The following is a 24949-nucleotide window of genomic DNA, read 5'->3' as shown; positions in this document are numbered from 1 at the left end:
AAAAAGTCTCCAAATTGTGTCAAATATATCTCATTTTCATGATCTAAGAGAAATTGTCTCCTCAAATTATTGGCAAGGCCAATGAGGAGGGAAGTCAGTCTGTATTGATTGATCAGTAAACTTGCACTGATTGAGAAGAGTTAAAAGATTTGATCTTATTTTATGAGATTCCATTGATGTCTAATCAAAATCTCTTAACAAGCATAAACGAGGCGTAGACCTGAGATTCGTGTTTATGTTTTTCTAATGTCAGCGAATATAGAAAGGCAATGAATGAAGACATAAAGTCACAATGGTAGACTGGTAGTTCCTGTGTCTGTATGTCTCCCCGTAACTGAAGTTATGAGAAGGACTGACTCATCGAAACCCTGAGCAGGTTGGTTGGTTGGTTCAAGACATTTTTGGAAGCTTTCCATAGCTTCTTCTCACCCCTCTCTCCGTGCTTGAAGCACCATTCACTCATCTTCAGCTGCTCAATCACGTCAATCTCTGAATATGATCCTCCATACAGGTAAAACAAAATTACATTTGGTACCAATACTTTTGTAGCCTATCATCTGGGTGGGTTAAAGTCATCGTGATTTATGGAAAATGTTTTCTGTACACAAAGTTGTCGTGTTCTTTTTAATGTCATCAAGTAGAATGTTTTTTCTTTTTATCTTTTTACGTATAGAGGGTTTACATATAATGATGATGAGGTTTATTACCTTGCTAATATCACGAACGCCATCAATGGCCTGTAGTCATGAAGATGGTTCTGAACTCACTGTGGAAAATGCTAAAGAGAGATCGAAATGCAACTGGTGTTACACCTTCCATGGATGCAAGTTACCACAGCTTCTCCAGTGGCCTCCTTCCTTCTCTTGGTGCTCGAAGCAGCAATTACCTTCAGCTGCCCAGACACATAATCTCTCCATATGATATCCGATACAGGTAAAACTAATACAGCTGGTACCGATATTTTTGTAGCTAATGATCTGGGTGGGCCCAGGTCATCATGAAATATGACAGTAAGTATTTTACGTGAGTTTGGAATGGAAAATACTTTGTTTAAAAAAAGTCACTTTCTACTTTAGTTTTTTGCGTCCAGAAGGGTACCATATAAGGGGCTATTTTTATAATATGGGATGTATACTGATGGATTCAATTTGTAGAAAGAGATGCATTTAATTCTTGTCGAATTTCTCCAAATAAGGGGAAATTAATGGCACATTTGAATGTGCGCATGACATAGAGGGTTTACATATGATGCTCTAATTCAAAGATAATTGTGGACACATAACTTGGTAATGATCTAACTCAAACCCAAATAGTGGACACATGGTTTGCCAATGGTCTAATTCTAAAAGCAAATTGTGGACACATATCTTGCTAAAGGATTATGTATTTCGATGTTCACATTTTAATGTTTTGTTGGCAGATGGTGGCAAAGATTTCTCATTATTCTAGTTATATACTCAGCTTGGATTTCTCCATTTGAGTTTGCGTACGCACCCGACCTTCCGAAACACTTCCAGACAGCTGATTTCTGTGTTGACGTGTTCTTCCTGTTGGACATAGTCTTAACTTTCTTTGTGGCTTATTTGGATAGAAGAACATATGTTCTTGTTTATCAAATGCCAAAGATTGCGGCAAGGTATCCTCTGTTCTATCCTTCTTCGTGTTTTGTCAGAATTTTGTGTGAAATCTATGTTTCTATATACTGCATTATGCATTGATCTATAATTGTAATTAGTTGTTCTTTTTCTTATTCTCCACATTAATTTCTTTGAGGCACAATTTATGAGCGAATAGATTTTGTGGATTGCCAATTTAAGAATTTTCCTTGGTATAATATGATTGTGGACTGTTGAACAAGTTATTATCTTGGAAGACCCATTAACGTTCTTCACTATCTAGAAGCCATTTGTTCTTACTGTACATGTTTTTTAAAATATTTGATTATTTTAATTTTCATTTCACTATCTATGCCCAGATTCGACTTACATACAATCTGCCAAACACGAGTTATTATATTGTTTACATGAGCTTTATATGCAATTGTATATTACATATACTGTACAGACTTATTGACTATCTTTCCTGATATAAGTTTGTTGATAATGCTCTGTATGTTTATGCATAGAATCATATTTTGGCTCTACTATGTGTAAACAAGCTTGATGTAGAATCGTTGATTTACTGCAACCTTTTGGGTCAGCAGTTCCCGTTGGAAATTTAGTAGTGACACATTGTGATCCCACCATGTTTCCATACAAGACATAGTCCAGAATCAATATTGGAGCTATATGCGAATTAGTGTAGATCCTACTATGGATGCTCATTTATTTTTAAAATCGGCGACATCATGCTTGTTACCAATTTTGTTTCATGACATAGCATCTTTCACCAAATATTGCGGGGGTTCATCTTAATGAATTATGTATGTTAAACTCTGATATTCTTCACCCATGCCAAGGAGATTGTTGCTTACTATTAGTATTGGTGGCCAGGGTCTCTTTAGTATTGGTTGTTCTGATTATTTACTGTTTTCTATTCACAATCATTGTACAGCTTGATTTGTCCTTTAGATAATGGAAATGAGACCTCTATCAATCCCAGAATGATGAATGTATTATAAGCAAGATTATAAATATGATAAATCCCCCAAAGCAGAGCCGTTAATTAATTTTTTGATGTTTCAAATATTATAATAACAAGGGTAGTGTGCACATCATAGATTGTGCTTTTACACATAATATCTATGTTAGTCTAGAAGATTATGGTACAAATTGAATGTTATGAAACATGATATTTGGGTTTAAAACTAGATACATATCGACATGGTTCGTACTCGATGTATGTTCATCGATTCCATTTCAAGCGTTTGCACTCCTTTTCACTGGCAAACTTGGAAGAGGACTTACATACAATCTGCTAAACATGATGCGCCTTTGGAGGCTTCGACGAGTCAATAGTTTGTTTTCTAGGTAAAGACTCTTGGTTTGTTGAACTATGTATTTATTTTCTAGATAAAATCAGAAGTATTTAAGAAGCAAGGCATAGTTTTCATTAATCTTTTAAGCTCAAGAATGTGAACATGATGCTTCTTGAACCACACTATGGAGATTCGGGTGGAGAGAGCATAACTTATTTGATTGTGAAGGTAGAGACATATGGTTAGAGGGAGATATGTGTAGAAACATGTTGAATTCGCAATTAATTGGTTTGAAGATGAGGAAAAAGACAAAGAAAAGGACAGTTGTATTGAGGTAATGAAGAGTTTGAATAAGAGGTTTGGAGAAAAGATGGATGGAGAACATGAGCTATAGACATTATGACAAGAAGACTTTTAGGAGTGTGCAGATAGTTTGTAAATCGTTCCTTAAATGCAAAGATTCTGTAGTTAAATAAGAGGGAGAGTCATGTTTTTATATAATCTGATGCAATAACCCATCATAACATCAGCATTTACAAGTTTGTTTGATTGTTAAACGGGGCAAAACAAGTTTGATCTAATCTGGGAGCAATTTTAAAAGCTAATGAAGATCACGTCTACAATTGAGCTTTATTATATGGAAATTACAATATAGTGTTAAGTTCTGTTGTTTTTATCACAGGCTTGAAAAAGATATTCATGTCAATTATTTTTGGATCAGATGCTTGAAACTACTTTCTGTAAGTGATTAAAAGGTTTTATCAGGCTTGAAATATTTTGACGTACTGGAAAAGATCATAGATATAATATTTTTTTCTCCTTCACTCATTTTTATACATTAGCATATCATGAATTCAAAAGAAACTAGGGGTTTTAAGGGTACATAACCCGTGTAAGAAGATTTGTAGGGAAACAGTAGATGTGCTCTCATAGACATCAAGAAAGAGAGAGACGCACTCAATTTCTTTTTCTATTAAAAAACTCTTCAAAAAGTTCAGGTGTTTTCACACAGCACTTTTCAAACTGAGGCTTCCAAAACAATAGACTGACTCACGAGTCACAATGCCACACTGATTGTATTGTGGTTTTATTCTTCATGTTTCCGTCTATCGATCATAGGGTGTAGTTCCACTACCTCAAATTAGTTAGAGAAGAACGAACTTTCTCACAAAATCAAGTGATTTCACGTCACCGTTAAGCTGACATCTTGGTTTTTTCAGGTTACACTGTTGGCCGTGCACTGTGCTGCATGCTTCTATTATGTGCTTGCAGAAAGGCACAATTCTGATACCCTGACATGGATTGGGGCAGTCTTGCCGAATTTTAAAAATGAAAGAGTTTCCATTAGATATGTTTATTCTATGTACTGGTCAATCACAACACTGACAACAGTTGGCTATGGTGATCTGCATGCTGAGAATATCAATGAAATGATATTTGTTTCTTTCTACATGATTTTCAATCTTAGTTTAACGGCCTATCTTATTGGGAACATGACCAATCTGGTTGTGCATGTGACAGCACGCACAAGAAACTTTGTATGTCAGATAATTTTTTGATTCTAAATACTGTTTATAATACATGAAACTTGTATTCTTGTTTAGATTCTAATTTATTTTTAATGATCTATTTTTAGAGAGATTCAATTCAGGCTGTTTCAAGTTTTGCATCACGTAACCATCTCACAGCAAGTTTGAGAGGTCAGATGATGAACCATATGAGGCTGAAGTTTAGAACTGAAAATCTTCAGCAAGAGGAAATCATGTCGATCTTACCAAAGGCCATTCGTTGTAGTGTTGCTCAGCATCTCTTCTTAAAAACTGTAGAGAAGGTATACTTGTTCCAGGGAACTTCCTATGACTTCTTGCTGCAACTGGTATGTATCTTTCAGGTTAATCTCTGTTTTATAATTTTTGTGTGACTTCTCTGATTGCAAATCCATCTCCTGCTAAAGGTGGCAGAAATGAAAGCTGAGTATTTCCCACCGAGAGAGGATATCATTCTTTGCAATGAGGCACCCACTGTGTTTTATGTATTAGCATCCGGATCAGTAGTAAGTCTTGTTATGAGATAAACTGTGAACAAACTAGTTTCTTTGAGGTAATATCAAAATTCCATCATGTTGGTTTCTTGTTTATATAGGAACTACGCGCAAAAGAGGGTAGCAATGAACGGGCAAGTTACTCCATACAATTTTTAAAAAGCACATGAAACCAAAATACCCAAGTTCTTGGGTATTTACTAGAGAACCCTTAAATTTTCAATAATCATCAGAATACCTTGCTGCACTAGGAAATCTTATACTACAGAGGAGTAGTCTGGACATTATTGAACAGTAAGGGGTACTCTGGTGAATACTAAAATGTTAGGGATATTTTTGCGTTTTCTGTTCATTTCTAAAATCCTATTGTCTTTGATATGCATGCTATAATATATGTTTTGCGAGCTATTAAAACATGCTCAATGGTATATGCATTTGAGATGAAACAGATTTCTCTATAATCACGAGGATGGATTGTGTCAATAGATAAATGACATTACTAATACTCTTGAATGTAAGTATTAGAAGGATCCTTCCCACAGAAAATTAAGAAAGTTATACTGACATTTTATACCAGGGCCCCTGTCAGCAAATGATACAAATCCTAGAGCATACTGTGGAAGAGAAGTATGAAATAGGAAAATTTACTGATGCATGAATCCTAGTCTAACAAAGCAGACTATTTTTATGGTATAGTTATAGAATCAATAAAATATGATAGTATCTAGCTCATCTAGTAGGTTACTATATAGGTTTGGAGTGCTGGAGGATGTGATATCTGGGAGGTAGTCAATATGATTGTTGAAATTTTAAATTGAGAGGCTATACCACTATCATATTAGACCACCCTCACTACCACACTGCATATAGTCTAGTCTATTGTTTGGATCTCCATGTTCTGATGGTGGTATAGTTCAAATGGTTTAGGATCTGACGGAAAGCAACAAAATAATGTCAATTTGCTATCAGTTTTGCGATTGGTTGGTAATGAGGCGAAGAGTTGCAAACACTCAGAATGGAGAATGGAAAATAATAAGTGCTTGATGAGAGTGAGCATCTCAGAAAAGAAAGGTTCAAAATAACGACTAGCACAACTTAAGGACATTAAAAGAATGTAAACACTCTCATTTGCAGGTGAATGAGCTGTTGAGCAAGATCGCAACCACTGGCCCAAGTTTTTGACAGTAAAGACATTTACATAGAGATCTGTAAGAGCATCTCCTAGCATCCAGTAGGTTATTATATACCTTTATTACTTCCATCACTCAAAAATGTCAATCGCTTTCATCGCAGCTTATTGAATATCTTTTGTTTGGTTTTATATCTTACCCATTTCATTTTTTGAATTCACATGATCTTATTTGAGAACTGTTGTCGTTTTATATGGTCATATATGTTTTTGTGCCACTATTTGTAGCATTACTTGGAAGACTTTTTATATGTACATCCTTATTGTGTTTCTTTGTTGTTCAGTTGATGTCTTAACTGTGTCATTTGTTCACTTCTTACATTATCTTGTTTAAAGGAAACTAGCTCTTTTCTTTTTTACGCACTTACTGATTTTTTGCTTCTCGCTTTAGGTGATTGGAAATGCAAAAGCTGGCGATGTGATCGGAGAGATTGGAGCCTTATGTTATAGGCCACAACCTTATACAGTGCGAAGTAGCAAACTTTCTCAACTGTTGCGTGTTGATCGTAATACATTTCTAAACATTGTACAAGGCAATCCTGTGGATGGGCAGATTGTGATTGACAACCTTTACCAGGTTTATTTCAATACATATATGTTTCAAAATTCCCCATTGTTTAGCAGGAGATTCTTATTATATTCTTCTAGTCAGTTCTCTGGCATTTTATTAACGCTTATTCAATGTTTATCATCATCATCATCATCATTTACCAGTTTTTGCAAGATTCAGAAATCTCATCATTGTTGGGACTCTCAAAAGAAGAGTCAATACTTACAGAGGTTGGGACAGGCATGTCATTAAGCTTATGCTTAGTCACATCGAGGGGAGATAAAAAACTTCTATTGAAGTTTTTAAGTAGAGGAAGGGATCTGAACACCAGAGATTATTGTGGACGCACCCCGTTGGTTAGTAGCTGAAATTACTGGCAAATTTCTCTTAAATATAAAATGTAAATGTGGCTCTTGCTTAATGCCATTGTAGATGACTAGTCATAGTTTATAGAGAGATTAACGATGATTGCACTGGGGTTAATTAATAAATATATGAAGTCATTCATCACATTAGTCTGTAAGCTAATTCTATTAATCATTTATAGTGGCATTTAGCAACATGCCTGAACTATAACATTACCCTTTCTGACCAAGGGCGTAGTTTAGTGTTCATGTATCCCGCCCAATGTCAAGGATATTCTTGAAAATTCCCTGTTAACTCTAAACCCAATCCAGTGCTTGCAGTAATGTCTGAAATTTCCTCTCTGCACTCTTAACTTTATGTTTTCTTTGTCTGGGGGCGGGCCTTGGTCAAATTAAGCATATTGCAGCATCCAATGGTTTCGAAGATTGTGTTGAAACTCTTTTAAGCCATGGAGCTGAACCTAACATCCAAGGTATGGAACTCGTAAATATGTTATCAACATTGAATCAAAGAACCCGTCAGTATAGACTTAAGACATTTCTGTTTCCTCTTTGCAGATGATGAAGGCACTGTTCCTCTTTATGAAGCTATACTATCACGCCATGAATGTGTGGCCGAACTATTATGGAGACATGGAGCCCGCTTGACACCGGGAATGGAAGGAGAATTTCTTTGTAGAGCTGTGGATACTAACAACATTGAAATCTTAAAAGACCTATTAAAATATGGAGCCGACATCGATGCAATGAATGTGGATGGCTCCACTGCACTTCACACAGCAATTGTAACAAGCAATCTAGAATTCACGAAGTTTCTAATTGAATGTGGAGCCAGTCTTGATAAAGCTGATGCTCGGGGATCAAAACCTATTGATCTAGCTGAGAAGCAAAAACAAGAAGACCTCATTAGCCTTTGTTGCCAGAGCCAATATAACTCTTCAGAGAATAGAAATAAGGTTGATCAAGATGATGTACAGGTCACAAGAATTCCATCATTAAAAAACAAGAATTTATCATTAGGGTCTGTACAGAGGAATCCTCGGAGGGTACCTTACTACGAGAATTCCATAATGAGTATTCTTCCTTCGTATTCCCATGCTAGAGAGAAAAATGGCCCCACTAAGAAAGAAAATCCAGTTCGTGTTTCTGTTTATCAATATCATCCCAAAGGATGTAATTCGAAGAGGCAAATCGGGATTCTTATCAATCTTCCTAGATCGTTAGAGGAGTTCTTTCAGTTTGCCCGTAAGTAGTATATATGCATTTCAGTACCTTTGTCGAAATATGTCTATCAATTAATCTCTTCGCTAATGTTTCCATTTGCTATCAGGACAAGAACTACACTATGCTCCAATAAAGATTTTAAATGATGGGTTGGCTGAAATTGAATCTCTCGATGTTGTGCGAGAAAATGACAAGTTGTACCTTGTTGATGCGGAGGAATTTGAGAGCATAACAAGACCCTGTGCCGAATCAAAAGATTAGCTAAGCTGGAATACGGAAGTGAGATCAACCTCTGTTTCACGAACAACCTGAAGTTCTAAGGACATGATGACATATAATATGAAAATTTGTTGTTTATCGTTTCTATTTGATAATGATGACATTCATAAGATGTCTTCACTTATAGGGTTTTTTGTTCTTCCGATTGAAAAGTAATGAAATCCTATAGTGGCATGGCACGGTTTTTTTTCTTCATAAGGGAATTTGAATTTACATCACTTGATATCCATTGGCAAACACTGTTGTAAGCAGATGTTTGATCTTTTCACTAATAAGATTCCTATTTGTTCGTATTTTACTGCAGTGTTTGATTTAATTGATAGTACACGATGGTAGTATCCGGAGTTTTATGGGAAATATTGCTAGTGAGAATTTTAATTTGAGATTTATTATTTTACTATATATTTATCTTAAAATTGTTGGGCTTACACTAATCACCATTAGTTGGAAATGCATTAGAGTAGGAAATGTATGATGAATCAAAATCAAAATTGTCCCTTTTTGGATGTCTTTCTCACAAAAGTTTGTCTACATGTTGGACTTTGTTCAATTTTGAACCATGATCATAGTCTCTTTCCTTATGGTCTCCCGTTGTTTCCCTTTGGGACAATATGGTTCCCAAGGGCCAAGAGGATGCCTCCTACAAACAATAACTCCCTCTCTCAACACTTCTTCATGTTTGGTCCTCTCATGATTATGGGACAAAGTGTGTGAAGGCCCTTGAATGACACATGTCAAGTTCACTTACATTGCATCTCTTCATAAAGGCATGCACAAACTCTCCATGTCCATTATAAGTAATTGGAAAAGAAAACATACGCCAATGGTATATTTGTCTTCCAACCCAACTTCTTTAGCAGAGTTTGACAACACCCAAGCTTATTGCCTAGAAGGTGATTTAGTATCTTTATTAGTTATAAATGGCCATTGCCTCTTTACCTAAGTGGAAAGTTTTCACCCTTTGTTTTGCAACTTTGATGGAATGTCACTACCTAGAGTAGTCTAACTACTTTCCGGTAGTTGTTTTTGGTTTAAAGGCTCATAAGAAGTTGCTAAGAATGTTAAGTTTTGATTTCTAGGCGTGAGAGCAATTAATGCACATCTCCCAAGATGTCTGCATTTGTGTATATAAAACCATCCATTAACATAAACATTGGTTCCACCCAAACCATATAATCACTTGTGGCTAGTTGATTAATTAAGGTGTGCATGTGCTAATAGAATTGTATTATACCTCCTTGGGTGTACAACCTTTTGTTACCCTCCAACTCGGGGTGGACATATTCTAATCATGACTTGCTTTTTGTTCAAAATTTTCATCATCCAGTGAAACCACATGAAGTAATGAGTATTGATGAAGACAGTGGAGGAGAATTCCTCAGATTGAAGTCATAATGATAGAAAAACTTGTGTTAGTTGTCAATTCATACTTGATTATAGTTTAATTATATGGTTAATTAGTTATTATCATTGTATAATTATCCCCCATTTTGTTAATATACTTTCTGTTAATGTTGTGCATTCTCCCTTCGTTTTCTTATTTTACTTTATTTATTGTAATGTTTCATGCTTGTTTCATTTCCATTCACTTCGTCCAAAAATCATCATATTCTTCGTGTTGCTCATCATACTTTTTTGCAGAGTAGAAAGCGAACATTTTTTCCCACACACCAAACATGAAAAATGCTTGCAGTGAATTACATCTATAGCTTGCTTCATTGTTACTACATTTGGTGCATGAATACCATTTTACTCAAATAATGCATACTTTGGCCTACAGAAAGAAGATGTGTTCTCAAAAAGGTGGGCGGATGGGTATTAAAACTAGATTATAGATATAGAAACAAGCCTAGGAATAAACGACTTATTAGACGAAGAATTAGATGTGCATGTGAAAAACTATACTGAACTTTGTATGTGTCTTGGGAAGCTCTAAATGTTGCGGGTATATGAAAGTTTAATTTTTGTATTAGAGCTATAACTTTGGCTACAAGAGCATGTTGATGTTTGTCGATAAGGAGAAAGACGAGGACGAAACCTTCATTGACACACTCGGAAAGACGAGGACTATATATAACTTAGAACTTATTACAGACATTGTTCGCGCAAATTTCCTCCCATTGTTGGGAAAGGAGCTTTCACCATGATGGCGGAGATTGTCAAGACTTTGGTATAGAAGTTTGTTTATAAGGACATTGTGAAAATATCATTGATTGATGATGGATTGGATGGGCTAGATTTACCTTCCAACAATCCACAATGTAGTCATGAAATAGGTGGCAAATTGCAATCAAACATAACAAACATCGTTGTGAATGGTGTTATTGAAAAAGCTCTATTTGACAAGCAAAGAGCAGTTTTAATGAAGGAATTTACCTTCCAACAATCCACAATGTAGTCATGAAATAGGTGGCAAATTGCAATCAAACATAACAAACATCGTTGTGAATGGCGTTATTGAAAAAGCTCTATTTGACAAGCAAAGAGCAGTTTTAATGAAGGAATTTACCTTCCAACAATCCACAATGTAGTCATGAAATAGGTGGCAAATTGCAATCAAACACAACAAACATCGTTGTGAATGGCGTTATTGAAAAAGCTCTATTTGACAAGCAAAGAGCAGTTTTAATGAAGGAATAATTTTTGGAAGACGACTATGCACTTATGTATATATAATGCCTCTTTCTAGCCCTTTATTAAGATTGCTTTGTCAATAGTGCTATTGTTTTCATTGTGGAAAAATGTCAACTTCAATGTTGTGAAACTATTTATTTTGAGGAAAAAACTTTTTGTGCCCATGATCTAAAAGGAAGATTATGAACCATTTTTGTAATGGATGCAATATGAAGCTAAAAAAATGTCAATCTTTCAAAGCGATTTTTTTAAGGAAAGCATTAATGTGAGTACATGATCTATAACTTAATCGTATGAAGGCTTTTCACAATGACCTCAATAACAAATCTGGTATTGGAGACTTAATCTACATCATTAATGCTACAAAAAAAAATGCATCATTGCTACACCATCATATTGTGGATCTATAGCCGGCCATTCATACAGTTGTTGAACATAAGAATTAGTAATATAATGATTGATGTAGTGTGATTTGGCTCCTAATGTTTTATTTGGCAAAATTTTACTCCAACTCTAATTGTGAACAAAAAATTATGTTCATGTCTTCATTTGAAAAAGAAAAAGGCATATATTGGGGAGGTCCAATATTATAATTGACTTGTTCAATGAGGACTTATGATCCATGTCAATTGTGCTTCATAAATCCATCACTTTGATCTACTAGCTAAAAAGTTGTGATAGCTATATTATTTTTTGAAGGGGCATCGGAGTGTTGTAGATGTCCAAGTAAGGATAAACTTATTAGTTGTGGAACCCATGCTTAGATCCAATAGTTAAATAAAGACGTTAAGTTTGTTGTTGGTCCTTGGTCTACGAGTTAACTAAATTTGTTTTGGTTCTTACCGTTCGAATATATTAAAATATTTAAGGATGGTAGTAGACCCCCCCCCCCCTCCCCACACACACACTTTTGTTAGGTGTGGAAGCTCAAAACTTAGGGGTAATGTGTTGGATCAACTATAGTGTTTGTTATAAGCCCCCCCCATTTTGTATTTGATGAACAATAGGCTTTATAGTTAGCTTATTCTACCCTCATTAGATTTTACCGAAATCCTATGTCTTTACAATTGATAGGATCAATCACATTTATATGTCCTTAGAAGTTGTGAGGCAACGAGAGATTGGTCTTCTACTCATCTCTTTACAATTGATAGAATCAATCACATTTATATGTCTTCAAAAGCCGTGAGGCAACAAGAGATCGGTCTTCTACTCATCATTAATATGTATCCCAATAATTCCTAATCCTTTCATGAGCTAAAGTATATAACAAGATTATTGCAAAACTAAGATTTTTATTTTTGAAAGAAGAAGAGGATTAAGTGTTTCCATATTGTTCCTTTTCGACACTTTCGATTCATTTGGTCTCATGAAATACAAATTGTATATGTTTTTCTATATCAATACAATTTTGTTTCTAGAAAAATTTGGTTGCTTCTCAATGTAACTCTATATTTCTAATTTTTTCACATTTAATTGCGCCAATTCTTTGTTTGGCACATGTGGGAAGGTCGATAGGTAACACTATGGGGTCGTGAAAACTCTCACTAAGGAACTTGGCAAAATGGCTCCATAACGTTGGGAAAGGCAAAAGACATTGTTGTGACCAAGCTCGACCTTACATTAATATGTGTGTGTGTCCATTTAAGCGATAAATAGCACCGCAAAAAGGCTCTTACCAAACTTTAAATAAGTTACGAATCTGTTGGGGATAGTGCAATTGAAAACATTAACTTATTAAGGTATATGACATACTTTCCCAATAATTTGCCTTAGCTCTAACAAAGTCTCTTTCCAAGCTACCACATATATTAGACTCTCATGAATGCCCCAACATAAAGAAATACAACCTTTCTAATTATGTGAGCTTGCCAAATTTGCTATGGACATCAAACATGTGATTCTACCTATGCTTGTCATTTTAGCCAAGGAATCAACTATAGGCTATACACACTTGAAGGCAATTTTTTGTGAGATTGTAGTTTACCTTTAATGTGTTGCATTTAAATGTTAGTTGAAGCTTTCTACGCTAGAATATATTCAACGTAAGACAACCTCATCAACAAGAGTTATTGACCCAATGGTATGGATAGAATGCTATTGATTGTGAGCACCCAATGCAAGCCTGCACATATGAGCTATGCTCTTTAATATGAAAAGGGCCATCTATATATTCTTGAACCAAAAAAGTGCTCCTCAATGACAAATTTACACTTTGTAAGAGACCACACTGCATTACTCGATTTGAATAATGCAATCAAGGAGCAGACACGATTGCATACATGAGGTTGCTAAGTTGGTAGCCTTGCCTGTGACCAATTTCATGAGATGTCAAGTATGTATCAATTCATGAATTTCCTCCCATTATAAATATTTCAAACGTTTATATTAGGATTTATAAGACTTGAAAAAGATGATGAAAACATCCACAACATGAAAGTTCTAAGTGACTTTTATGTCATCTATAAAGTTTTCCATGAAGTAAAATCATACGTTGCCAAGAAGTTCAATGCTTATTTAGCACATATTACTCCAACTTTGTATCATTGATGACATCCCACTAAAGTTTTCACAACACCGTCATAATAACAATAGCATGCTAATAGTGAATCCTCAAGACAAAATAAAAATGGAATAACCAATGCAATATTTGACCCTATGAGTTAAATATATCCAAGATTTCAATTGTCATGATATCCGGAATGAGCAAGTAGGTTGAAATGTGATGGTAATGAAGAATTACTAGTGAGTTGAAATGTCATGATATAGAATATCATTGGTTGGTGACAAAAAATCATAAAGTGTCATCATCTCCATTGCGTGGATCACCCTATTGATTGAAGCAATGATGTAATATCAATTAATACTGAGTGGATACAATGAAATAATTCTAGTATAGAATCCCAATTTAATTGATAAAACACAAAATTAGTTATGCCAAACAATATTGACAAATATTTGTTTTCAACAACCAGTGATTGAGCATCAAACCCATTAATGCATAATCACATAGATATACATCCTCACAACAAATTATTAACATTTAACATGAGTAAAATAAAATGTATGCCCATCTCCAACATTTTAACTCGACTTTGTACATGCAATATATGCTTAGGAGAAAGTTATTAATACCCATTTTTTTGTGTTCCCAATTGTTAGCCTTTTCACCATTTCTCCGAATACTCCAGGTCGAGTAGTGAAAGCGACAAGACGATTTAACTTCTCAAATAATAGCACATATAGTTAAGAAATGAAGAACATTTGACCATGTGGTCACTAATATGGTACATATAATGGCATGAGACATGGTTAAGGGCAATTGGGAAAATGTCAAAAACTAGACGCATTTGAAAAATTAATTAGTTGTAATCGTAGGCACAAGCTCAAATAATGGCAAGGATGATGAATTGCAACGAGAGACTACATCTCTAAGAGAGAGGCGAGGGTTAACAATAGACATGACTAAAATAGGGATTGTGGAACAAAGGTTACGAGGGACAAAAAGAATGTTTTGTCTAAATCCATGTCAAATGTCACCAACAACAGTCTATGAAATGTAGGGTTAAATGCTATTTTTTCTTGCAGCTCCAATGTATAATCATTTGGGGAAAATGTGAAGCTCAAGTTTCAAAGAGTAGATTATGTATGTTGCGCCGAACTAAGAAACCATATATTTCCTTTAAATGGGGAAACTTGCACTCTCTAATACATATGAGAGCTATTTGTATCATTCCATGAGTATGACTTAGCTCACATTTTCTTTGATGTGAGAGTGGTGCATTGGGGCATTGACGGGGGTACTCATTGACAGGCACAAATTTTCAATCCACTCAAATTTCTACAAATTTATCTCACAATAAAAAAGTGCACTGTGAAATTTGAATCATAAAATTCCTTAATGAAATTCTTGAACATCAAGAGATACTTATTCAAAAATTTCAATGGAACGTTTCACATTTGTTCCCATAGGTCATATTTGACCTCCAAGGACAATACTAAAGATTATCTATCTATCAACAATACTAAAAATTTCAATGGAACGTTTCACATTTGTTCCCACAGGTCATATTTGATGTGAGAGTGGTGCATTGGGGCATTGATGGGGATACTCATTGACAGGCACAAATTTTCAATCCACTCAAATTTCTACAAATTTATCTCACAATCAAAAAGTGCACTGTGAAATTTGAATCATAAAATTCCTTAATGAAATTCTTGAACATCAAGAGATACTTATTCAAAAATTTCAATGGAACATTTCACATTTGTTCCCACAGGTCATATTTGACCTCCAAGGACAATACTAAAGATTATCTATCTATCAACAAAACATTAGTAAGACACGAAGCCCATTCAAATTGTCTTGTGGCCAAATGGCGTGAAAGCTAGCGACATAAAATCAACTATAATAATAAAAACCTGAATAAAAAGGTAGTGAATAGCCTAGTCACATGGTTCCTAAAAGAATTTGTATGTGAGAAGATATTGGTGGAAAAAGGCTAGTGGCAACTTCAAAATATCACGAAAACATCTTGAACATTCAAAGTAGAACCTAATGCACAATGTGTGGCAACATATTGAGGGATATCGAGGATGATTATTGTTGGAAGTCTCTTCAAATGTGGTGATGGACAAGGGAGTGTGTGACAGAGGATGTTGTCTAAACAAAAATAAGGAAACAATCTACAAAATGCTTCAATCTTCATGGCCAAACCATCATGAAATGTAGACATATCATCATATGTGTCCAACAACTTCAAGTCATAAGTTGACATCTTCACTTTTCAGTAGTAAATTGAAACTCGGTGCCATACATTCAGCCACCCAACATTAAAAGATTGAGTGATTTTTCATAGGGTAAGAATAACTCACATTGAGACTTTTTTTATCTATCTTCATGTGCAAAAGAGTCTAGAAATTTAAAATACAAGGGATGGTTAACAACCCTTAGTTATGGCTGTTTTGTACGTATGCATGCTATAGAAAAAACATCAATTGATACATTACCACATGTATGTGTGTATGTACATATTTATATGTCCGACTACAAACCAACCCACCATTGGCATATGTTCTAAATCTTTTCGAAACCCAGTGGAGAGTAAGGCAAGTAACAAAGCATAATGGGGTAGGGACAAAAGAAGCAATTGTACTCGATGGATAGAGACAAAGTGGATAGAAGGAGGGGAACGACAAATGAAAGAGGGTGTGCATGGTGAGCGACAGGCAAAAGCAGCAATGAGACGGAAAAGAAGCGAGTGAGTATGAATATATGCCGGAGGCTGCTTAAAGGATTGATAACATGTATAGGTAAGAGCCTGAGACATGTCACACACACACACACACACACACCCATATATATATATATATATATATATATATATATATATAGAGAGAGAGAGAGAGAGAGAGAGAGAGAGAGGAGACACCCACATGATGAGAATAATAGACATAGGTTCATTACATGCTCGATTGCTAAAGCCATTTGGGAGGTGGTATCATAGATTTGGACATCAGTGATAGGAAGTTTTTTGTCACCTTTCAAGTGGGTTTGCATTAATGGTGTGAGAGCTCTACCCACCCTATCATATCAGGTGGTGTTTGACTACCTCAGGTATGGGGGGATGTGGTTTAACTGGACCATTAGAAATGGGTTCTTGTTTGATGGACTTCGTGGGGCACCACAACAACTCCATAGGCTGAAAGGGAATTTGATTTGGCCATTTCCGCACCTAAGTTTGTATGGGGGGGATGTTGGCCCAATATGCGGTAGATTTATGTCATCTAGTGTTAGAGCACTTAATGGCTGGCCATATCGCTAGTAATGAAGTAGTGGAGATAGCTAAGGGTTTGCATTATCATCTTGTTTTAAAAACAAACATAGATTTAGTGGAAAAAAAGAAAAAGAAAAAAGAGAGACACCCACATACATACATTAATTATTACATACATATATATGATATACATACATATACCTCATAAAATGTAGAAATTTTGGTAAGTTATTGGAGGGAAACATCATCACAGACACACATGTATTTATATATGTATGCACGTATATTTTTATTTTCAATTTTTGTATTTTGTCATATGTATTGTATATACGTGTGTATGTATGAATGAATGAATGTATATGTACATACATACATACATACATACATATGTATATATAGATATGTATGTATACATATACATACATACACATATATACCATTTTATTTATAATTGATTTACATATTATTGCTATTATTATTATTGTATTTTGTCCTTTTCACACTGTCGTTGGTCAATTCTTCTTCTTCTTCTTCTTCTCTGTCTTTCTTTTTGCTTTTCTTCTAAGAAAGTTTTCTTCTTTTCACACACACAAATTACTCTGTTTCTCTCTCCAATCATTCTTCTTCATCTTCTTCATCTTCTGCTGCTTCTTCATCCCCTGTTTCTTCTTCTTCTTCTTCTTCTTCTTCTTCTTCTTCTTCTGCATTACTCTTTCATGACTACGCCATGGCCAACAACATGAGCAGCATCAACACTAGTACTAGTAGCTCCAGCGGTAACAATGGAGTGGCGACTAATCGCAAAGTTCATGTTGTCTATTACCTCAGTCGATCTGGACAGCTCGAACACCCTCATCTCCTTGAAGTTTCCATACCCCCAAATGAAGGATTATACTTGAGAGGTACAGGAAATGAAAAATTTAATAACTCCAAAAAAGCCTGCTTAAATTGATGCTTCTTCCCCTGATGATTAAGATAGTGATACTGATGCCAATGATGAATAATTTTTGGCGCCTTGCTCATACTTTGGAATTTAAATGAATCTGTTGCATTCACATTACTAATTCTAAATACTCTAATTGCTTTCTCTCATCAGATGTGAAGAAAAGGCTAGCCATGATCAGAGGCAATAAGCTTGCATCCGCATTCTCTTGGTCATATAAAAGGTAAATCTTGCTCAATTGATGATCTAAACATCTCGTCCCACCGCCAATTTATTTGTTTTTCATTTCGATCCCCCTACCCCCCCCCCCCCCCCTAAACATTGGTTTTTAATTCATCATTACTGCACAATCCTGTTAGAATTTCATTTGATGATCAAATTCTCCTCCCTCAAACAGGAACTACAAGAATGTGACAGTCTGGCAAGATTTGTGCGATGACGATCTGATTTTTCCGGCCAATGGATGTGAATATGTCCTCAAAGGCTCCGAAATCCTCACAGAGAACAGCTCTAGGAATTCTACAAGTGGTGAGGAATTTTTTGGCAAATTCTATTTCAACAGGGATTCGTAGATTAAACATTAAATAAATCCATCCCCAATGGAGAGGCTTCTTAAAGATTAATATATCAATATACAGACAGTATTAATGCCCTCCATCTCACTAGATTAGGTTCTATCGAATCTAAACTCAAATAATCCCTCACTTTTTAAATCCTTGTTGCCGCGATATTCATTCATTCAATCGTTCTAATGCAGATGGGGTATTAGACAAGGGGCCTAATTCGAAAGATCAGCTGAATAATGCCGGGATTCTAATTAACACAAATTCGTCTAGTGCTCCACCGAAGCAACCTGTGATCCGTATTATAAGCGATGGAAACGGGGCGGAATCACTAGTGTCCGCATTGATGCAAGGGGCAGCCAACAATTTGGCCGAGTGTGGAACCGATGCCGCGACACAAACAGATCAGGATCATGCGACTGAGCTGAATAAGATGGACCTAAACTCCCCGCCTTCGGTCGCCTCCATGTCCAATGCCCCATCACCATATCACAACAACAATAACACCAACAATATCGGTATTAGTAGCCGGAGTAGCTATAATCCGTATGCGGGTGCCAACCCTACGGCTACTCCAGATCACGAATCATCGCAGTGTCATATCGATCACAATAGTTATAATAGGTCCAATCTAGCTAATAATATAAGTAGTAGCTCTAATGAAGAGAAAGGTGTGGTGGTCATGAATGAGAAGACGACGACAAATCATGTGGGTCAATTTGGTAGCAAGACAACTACGCCAGGGCGGAATTGGACGAAAGAGGCCGAGATGAATTCGATGAATTCGCAGATGGATATGGAGAATGAAGGCTCCCCGATGATGAAGGCGGAGGCGGCATTGTCATCATCATCAGGGCACGCGAAACTGCCCTTAGTAGACCCCACTTCTGCAAATGGGAAGGGTAATAATAATGTGGGCCACAACAACAACAATAAAAGCAAGCATTCTGGGGCACTAAGCTTGTTACAGTTGATGTCCTGTGGGAGCTTAGACATAAAGGACCAGATATTGCCCATGGCACTCTACCAATTCCGATCCAATGGTGTCAACAATCCGGCAGAACGCGCAATGTGTGGCGAGGATTTCGCGTACGGAAGCTCGGATGGGAGGCTATGGAACGGCGGCGGGTCATTATACCATGAGCTGCAGGGCACCCGGGATTATTCCACGGGCTCGATCGTCGGGGTCACGAATTTGCCATCTCCTGTAACTCCCCTGCAGAATGGGAACATGCCATCATCATCCTCATTAGCAATGAAAGCCGGAATGCAACACAAAGCACCCAATTCAGTCCGCTTCGACAGCGATGGGCAGCCTGCTGCCGCCGATCATTCGATGGCTACGGTAGCGCGGGCCTCTATGTCAGACAGGTAAATTCATTTTAATCACACGCCCAGTGTAATTAAGCACATGTAGGTTAGTTAATTATAATTTGAGTCCCCAATGCCCATTGTAACTGATTGCATTGATTGATGTACCTGTCTTAAACCCATAGCATCATTGGGGGGCGGGGGGGAGGGGGGTGCATATTTAATGCTTTTGTTATCTCAGAGTATACAGCTGTGTTAATGCCATTGAAATCCATATCATTAAGATATTGTACTTGTGTATAAATAATGCACTGCATTTAAAATCCACGATTTAAAACAAGCATTATAATGATTACTGATAATCTTCTGATTTCTGTCTGTCAATTCGGTCCCCCCTCCCCCTTCCACAGAAGCGCTAATGGGAGCAGAGAGCTATCTGAGTACTCACAGAACAACCCTAACACAGTTGGGGGCGCAGCAGAGACAGGATCATTAAATCCGGTGCCGCCATTGATACACATACCACAAAGGAATGGCTACAACAAGACTGTGAGCGGAGAGATAAGCACATATTCCGGCTCCAACGCGAAGGCATCGTCAGAGCTAGTGTATAAGAGCGTGGGGACGGAGCCGTTGAACCCCACCGGCAATGGCGCCGGGAAGACCAATTTCATGAAGAAAGCGGCGAGCGGCGAGATTCACAGCTTATCCAAGTTCGGGGGCGGCTCTGCATCTCCCCTGTTTCTGAAGCAATTGCTGATGAATGAACAAGGTGCAAAATCGGAGCACCATCATTCGAATCAGGCATATTCTCGTAACAGTCAGGCTGGATCCAGCGCTCATCAGAAGAGGGCTTCTTCCATGCCTTCCAAGGCCTTCTCAGAGGGGGAGGTCAGCTGTATGGTGCAGATCAACGGCCAGAACCAGTCCAAATCCCCCAACAATAGCAACGGCAACGGCTACGATCGGAGCATGGCCCAGCTGTGGGAAGAGCTCCTGGGCACGGCGCCATCCAAGCAGCATCAGAACCAACAAGATCATCCTTCTACTTATATCCAAAGGTAAAATTCTTCATCAGAAGAAAAAAAACAACAGAAATCGTTTCTGTAGTTAGCCACAAAATGATGATGATGAAGGTTTTATGTGGCCAAAAACAGGCGGCAGGCGATGAGCGTGGAGATGGAGAGGGAGCGGACCCTGCAGAACGCGGTGGGGCTGAGCCTGTTACCGCCACTGGAGCACCTCATCCTTCAAGAGTGTCCACCGTGAGTGTCTCCAAACCCTAAAACCTAAAACCTAAACCCTAAACCCTAAAAACTCACTCTCTATGCACTGTATGAATGTATTTCCATGGCTTTTTTTGCTTGGTTTTGGTAAAATTTTGAGGGATCAAAACATTACGAAAACGTTACACAAAGTGGAAGTGTTAATGTGGAGAGTTGGAGATGATGCACACACACATTGTATGTAATGTAATGTCAAGGGAGTGTGGTAGTTTGAACTACTTACTACTACTACTAATAGTAGTAGTTGTAACTACTACTAATAGTAGAAGTAGTGGTAGTAGTAGTAGTAGTAGTAGTAGAAGTAGTAGTGGTAGTAGTAGTGCCTACCCAATCACAGACATATCATATTATGCATTGGCCTTAGTACTATCAGTTTTATTATGTTTGTATTTTGGATCCAAAGGTGCCCCCCAAGCTTTAGAATGAAGCTTCATATTCTTGTGTTTTGGATCGATCGATCCAGAAGAGAGGTGCCTGTCCCCATTGCAATGAACTAAAAGCTTTGGAATGAAGCTTATCGGCTTTGGAAGCTTTTTTATGACCACCTTGTATTCGAATACAAGTGGATTTTTACCATATGATGTGCGACATGTCTTGACTGTTTTTTTTTTTTTGCTTAGTAACACTCTCTTTATAAGTTTAGTTGGCCATGCAAACGTAACCTTAACAACATTAAAGTGGGAATGATAGAGGAAAGGAATTAGATTTCGACATTCTTATGAAGCTAGGGAGAGCATAGATTTGACATCTGCTAGAACCAGAAACCAGCCTATGATACAAATAATGTAACAACTTCAAATGGTTGGAGGGTGTCGAGAACAGAAGAAAGGGGACAAGATAGAAAAGGTGAGTATAAAGGTAGGCACTAGAAGTCCAAGGGATAACCGAGGACTAAGAGCGGTGGATGGGCTCTACATACATAGGGACAACCATTGGCAGATCAAAATATAGCTAGCCCATAAATTGGCACCTTTGGCTAATAACCTAACCAATTATCTACATAGTAGGTAACCACTTTAAATCCCTTATCTTTAGGACACCAAATCTTGCAAGAACCTTGTGGTCTAACACCACAACCATGAAATGCCATTTACCTAGAAAGAAATTCGAACTCTTTAACCATATCAAAGATCGTTCGAAATGTTTTAAAAACGTCGAGACCAAGGAAAAAAAGAGACTTCAATTTGCAGTTGGTGAATATTGAAGCAAATTCAAAAGAGAATACTTTTTGGATGTTACTAAAAGTTGCTTGATGTGGATGCTAGCTTTATTTAATTGGGTTCAGGTAAAGTAGTCTCTAAACAATAAGGACAACACTAGGAATCATGGTGTAATTAAACGAAAAGCTAAATCGAAAGTAGTCGCGACTTTCTATAATTTGAGGGATTCTGGCTTAGAAGTAGCTAAAAGTACACGTGTTCATATTGTCGTTAAAAAAGTTCTTAGATTACAAAAATACAATCTAGCAAGTTATTTATCTTCCCATGTTCTAAGCCTTGGAAACTGGTATTACACATATTGAACATGTCACTTTCCCGATCTATAAGTAATAGCAACGCGTAAATTACCAATAGTATAAGCTAACCATAAGTGTATTGGTATTTGCAAGTGTATTGTTAATGTCTTTTTACGTCTTTTAAACAACGGTCGGTACTTTCTCATGTGCAACCTAATAAAATGTTGAAAAGCAATAACATTGCATAGTAACCAATTTTGAGCCACTTGCAAATTATTTTAGTGCATGGGTTTGCTTTACTTTTGTTTTCATCTTTTTGTCACGAACATATTAGGTTGCATTCATGTTACACTAGTGCCACGAAATAAACACATGTTTGTATGATTAAAAGTCTCGAGCTTCAAACGGAATATCCAAATAAGTTGTGACGAGGCAAACTTTTTATGTACCTATGAGCCCACCATGTTTTTGAAACAAAAGAGAGATAGTTGGATTAGGCATTTATAAATAGAGAGGAGAGATAACTGTAAAAAAGTAGCATCAGATGACAATGGAATACTATCTATGGTCGGAGATTCACCCATGCTAAGGATAAAACATGGGTTCTCATACCTTTATGGCTTTTGATGATACAACGTAAACCACCAAGAGAGTAGTCGAAGAGCAAACAAGAGGAAATATAATGTCTCGGATAATTCTAGAATTCTATGCAGAGCAATAATCATGCACACAAAGATGTTGTCTAATATGTGGACACATTGCAAACACTTAACAAGATCTGCTCAAAATACTTTCGAGACAATGTGAATATCTCATCTTCCTTTTTCTTTGGTTTTGTATTTTTATCTTTTCTATAGATGTGTTTTATGTGGTCCATCTCTGACAAAAGCAATAGTCCTTTTGAAAAAAGGGCCTTCTCCCAACTCTAGTAAGACATTCACATTAAAATATACACAAGGAAATAAGAACAAAATGTCTTTATGACAATTATTCTAGCTCCTTTGTCCCTTGCCCCTAGGAAAGGAGGAACTTCCTTTAACTTACATGTCACACCGGCTATAATAAGATAAACATGGTTTTACCTGTAATTGTGATTAAGGTGTCCAGTGATTGCTTATAACTCTCGAGTTCTCTTAAATTTATAATCATTTAATGCACAAAAGTACACTAACAAGGACATACTTTCAATTATTGTAGCTAATGAAATGATTGGTAGGAACTTATGCATAATTAACATAATTACTTGTCAACACTAATTGCTTAAATTGGTGTTGCAGGAGGAAGGTGAAAGTAGAGATGAAGTCACACATGAAAATTTGCAACTCACCCAAATCCAATAATAAGTGTAACAATAACATTTCTAATCAATTTCACAACAGTATAAATTTTGGGGGTAAGAACTCCTCAAACTTGTGCAAGCGCTTCTTTCGGCATCCCCCAAATGGAAATGAATTGAAATGAAATTTCGATGGGGATTCTTTTCGTTTTTGAGCAATGTTTCCCGCCAAAGAATCTCACAATTTGTAAAAAAAGAAGCAAAAAGAGGGAATGTGAATTCATCTCCACCACTTTTTTATTTAAAATTTAAATTCATTTGATCGAATCTTCCGATTCCCAACCTTACCATTTTTTGTACAATTTTGACACCTTGTTTGAGTGTCTTATCTTCTTCTAAATCGGATGATCCCTTGTGAGTTTGTTTTTTCTTTCGTATAGTTCCTTTATGTTGATTTCCGTTCCAAAACAAGTCAGATTTGTTTCTTCTTTGCCGATCACATTATTTTCCTTCACGTGGAGATGTATTTTTCTCAAGCTTTGTATTTGTACCCATTGTAATAATGCCATTTTCCAATAGACATGTCTTTGTCTTTAGTTCGTATTGTCTTTCAAGAGAAATGGCATGTGACAAAGTTGTTGGAGCTTCATATTAGTCTAGTAAATATTCTCCCCCTTGTACCCCCTTGTAAAAACAGGGGATCCTTCTAAAGATTAGAAATGTTATAAATTCAAATTTTGATTAGACATTTCGAGCTTGGACTAAAATATTAATTGTTTCTTTTTTTAATGACCTTGATAAAATGAATCTTTGCAAATGTAGATGGTTTTATCAATGTCAAGTATTTTGGTTCTAAAAACATGCTTACATATATCTCTTTTTCTCCGGTTGGTTAAATACTTATTGGACGTATTCACCTTGTTAAATGCCTAAACAGACACGTAGGCTTACGCAAAAAACACTTACATAGAACAAATTTATTGACTTTTTTGTATCCACCTTGTGAAACAGCCATATTGTTGGTATTTTATTTGTCTTTCCAAAGCACTAGAAGATGCATTTATAATATATGCTTCTCGACTTAGAGAGTAGATAGATAGATTATATTATCGTCTTAGAGAGAGAGAGAGAGAGAGAT

General features: G+C 36.5%; 2 protein-coding genes across 4 annotated transcripts; both read left to right on the top strand.

Annotated features, from left to right (window-relative positions):
• The first annotated feature begins 420 nt into the window (after window positions 1-420).
• LOC147863677 (potassium channel KAT3-like) lies at window positions 421-8783 on the top strand. 3 transcript variants are annotated; one of them, XM_087319399.1, is made up of 14 exons: window positions 421-511; window positions 744-933; window positions 1421-1636; window positions 2811-2969; window positions 3600-3657; window positions 4138-4455; window positions 4554-4793; window positions 4872-4970; window positions 5060-5092; window positions 6539-6724; window positions 6862-7053; window positions 7460-7535; window positions 7621-8307; window positions 8393-8783. In XM_087319399.1, exons 1-14 carry the CDS (start codon window positions 496-498, stop codon window positions 8545-8547), a joined length of 2625 nt encoding a protein of 874 aa, XP_087175525.1. In that variant the 5' UTR covers window positions 421-495; the 3' UTR covers window positions 8548-8783. The 3 variants fall into 3 exon arrangements, with proteins under 3 accessions (XP_087175525.1, XP_087175528.1, XP_087175527.1); XM_087319402.1 differs by lacking the exon at window positions 4138-4455; XM_087319401.1 differs by lacking the exon at window positions 5060-5092.
• Window positions 8784-17571: 8788 nt separating this feature from the next.
• On the top strand, window positions 17572-24391 carry LOC147863676 (uncharacterized). The gene is made up of 7 exons (XM_087319599.1): window positions 17572-17878; window positions 18073-18142; window positions 18317-18447; window positions 18677-19853; window positions 20204-20854; window positions 20951-21058; window positions 23813-24391. Exons 1-7 carry the CDS (start codon window positions 17704-17706, stop codon window positions 23994-23996), a joined length of 2496 nt encoding a protein of 831 aa, XP_087175725.1. The 5' UTR covers window positions 17572-17703; the 3' UTR covers window positions 23997-24391.
• Window positions 24392-24949: the final 558 nt, after the last annotated feature.

Source organism: Azolla caroliniana, unplaced genomic scaffold (assembly GCF_043228905.1).
Source record: "Azolla caroliniana isolate FFs.n. ecotype wild unplaced genomic scaffold, voAzoCaro1.0.p SCAF_5, whole genome shotgun sequence".
NCBI classification, from domain to species: Eukaryota; Viridiplantae; Streptophyta; class Polypodiopsida; order Salviniales; family Salviniaceae; genus Azolla; species Azolla caroliniana.
This window is presented reverse-complemented; position numbering and strand designations above follow the sequence as displayed.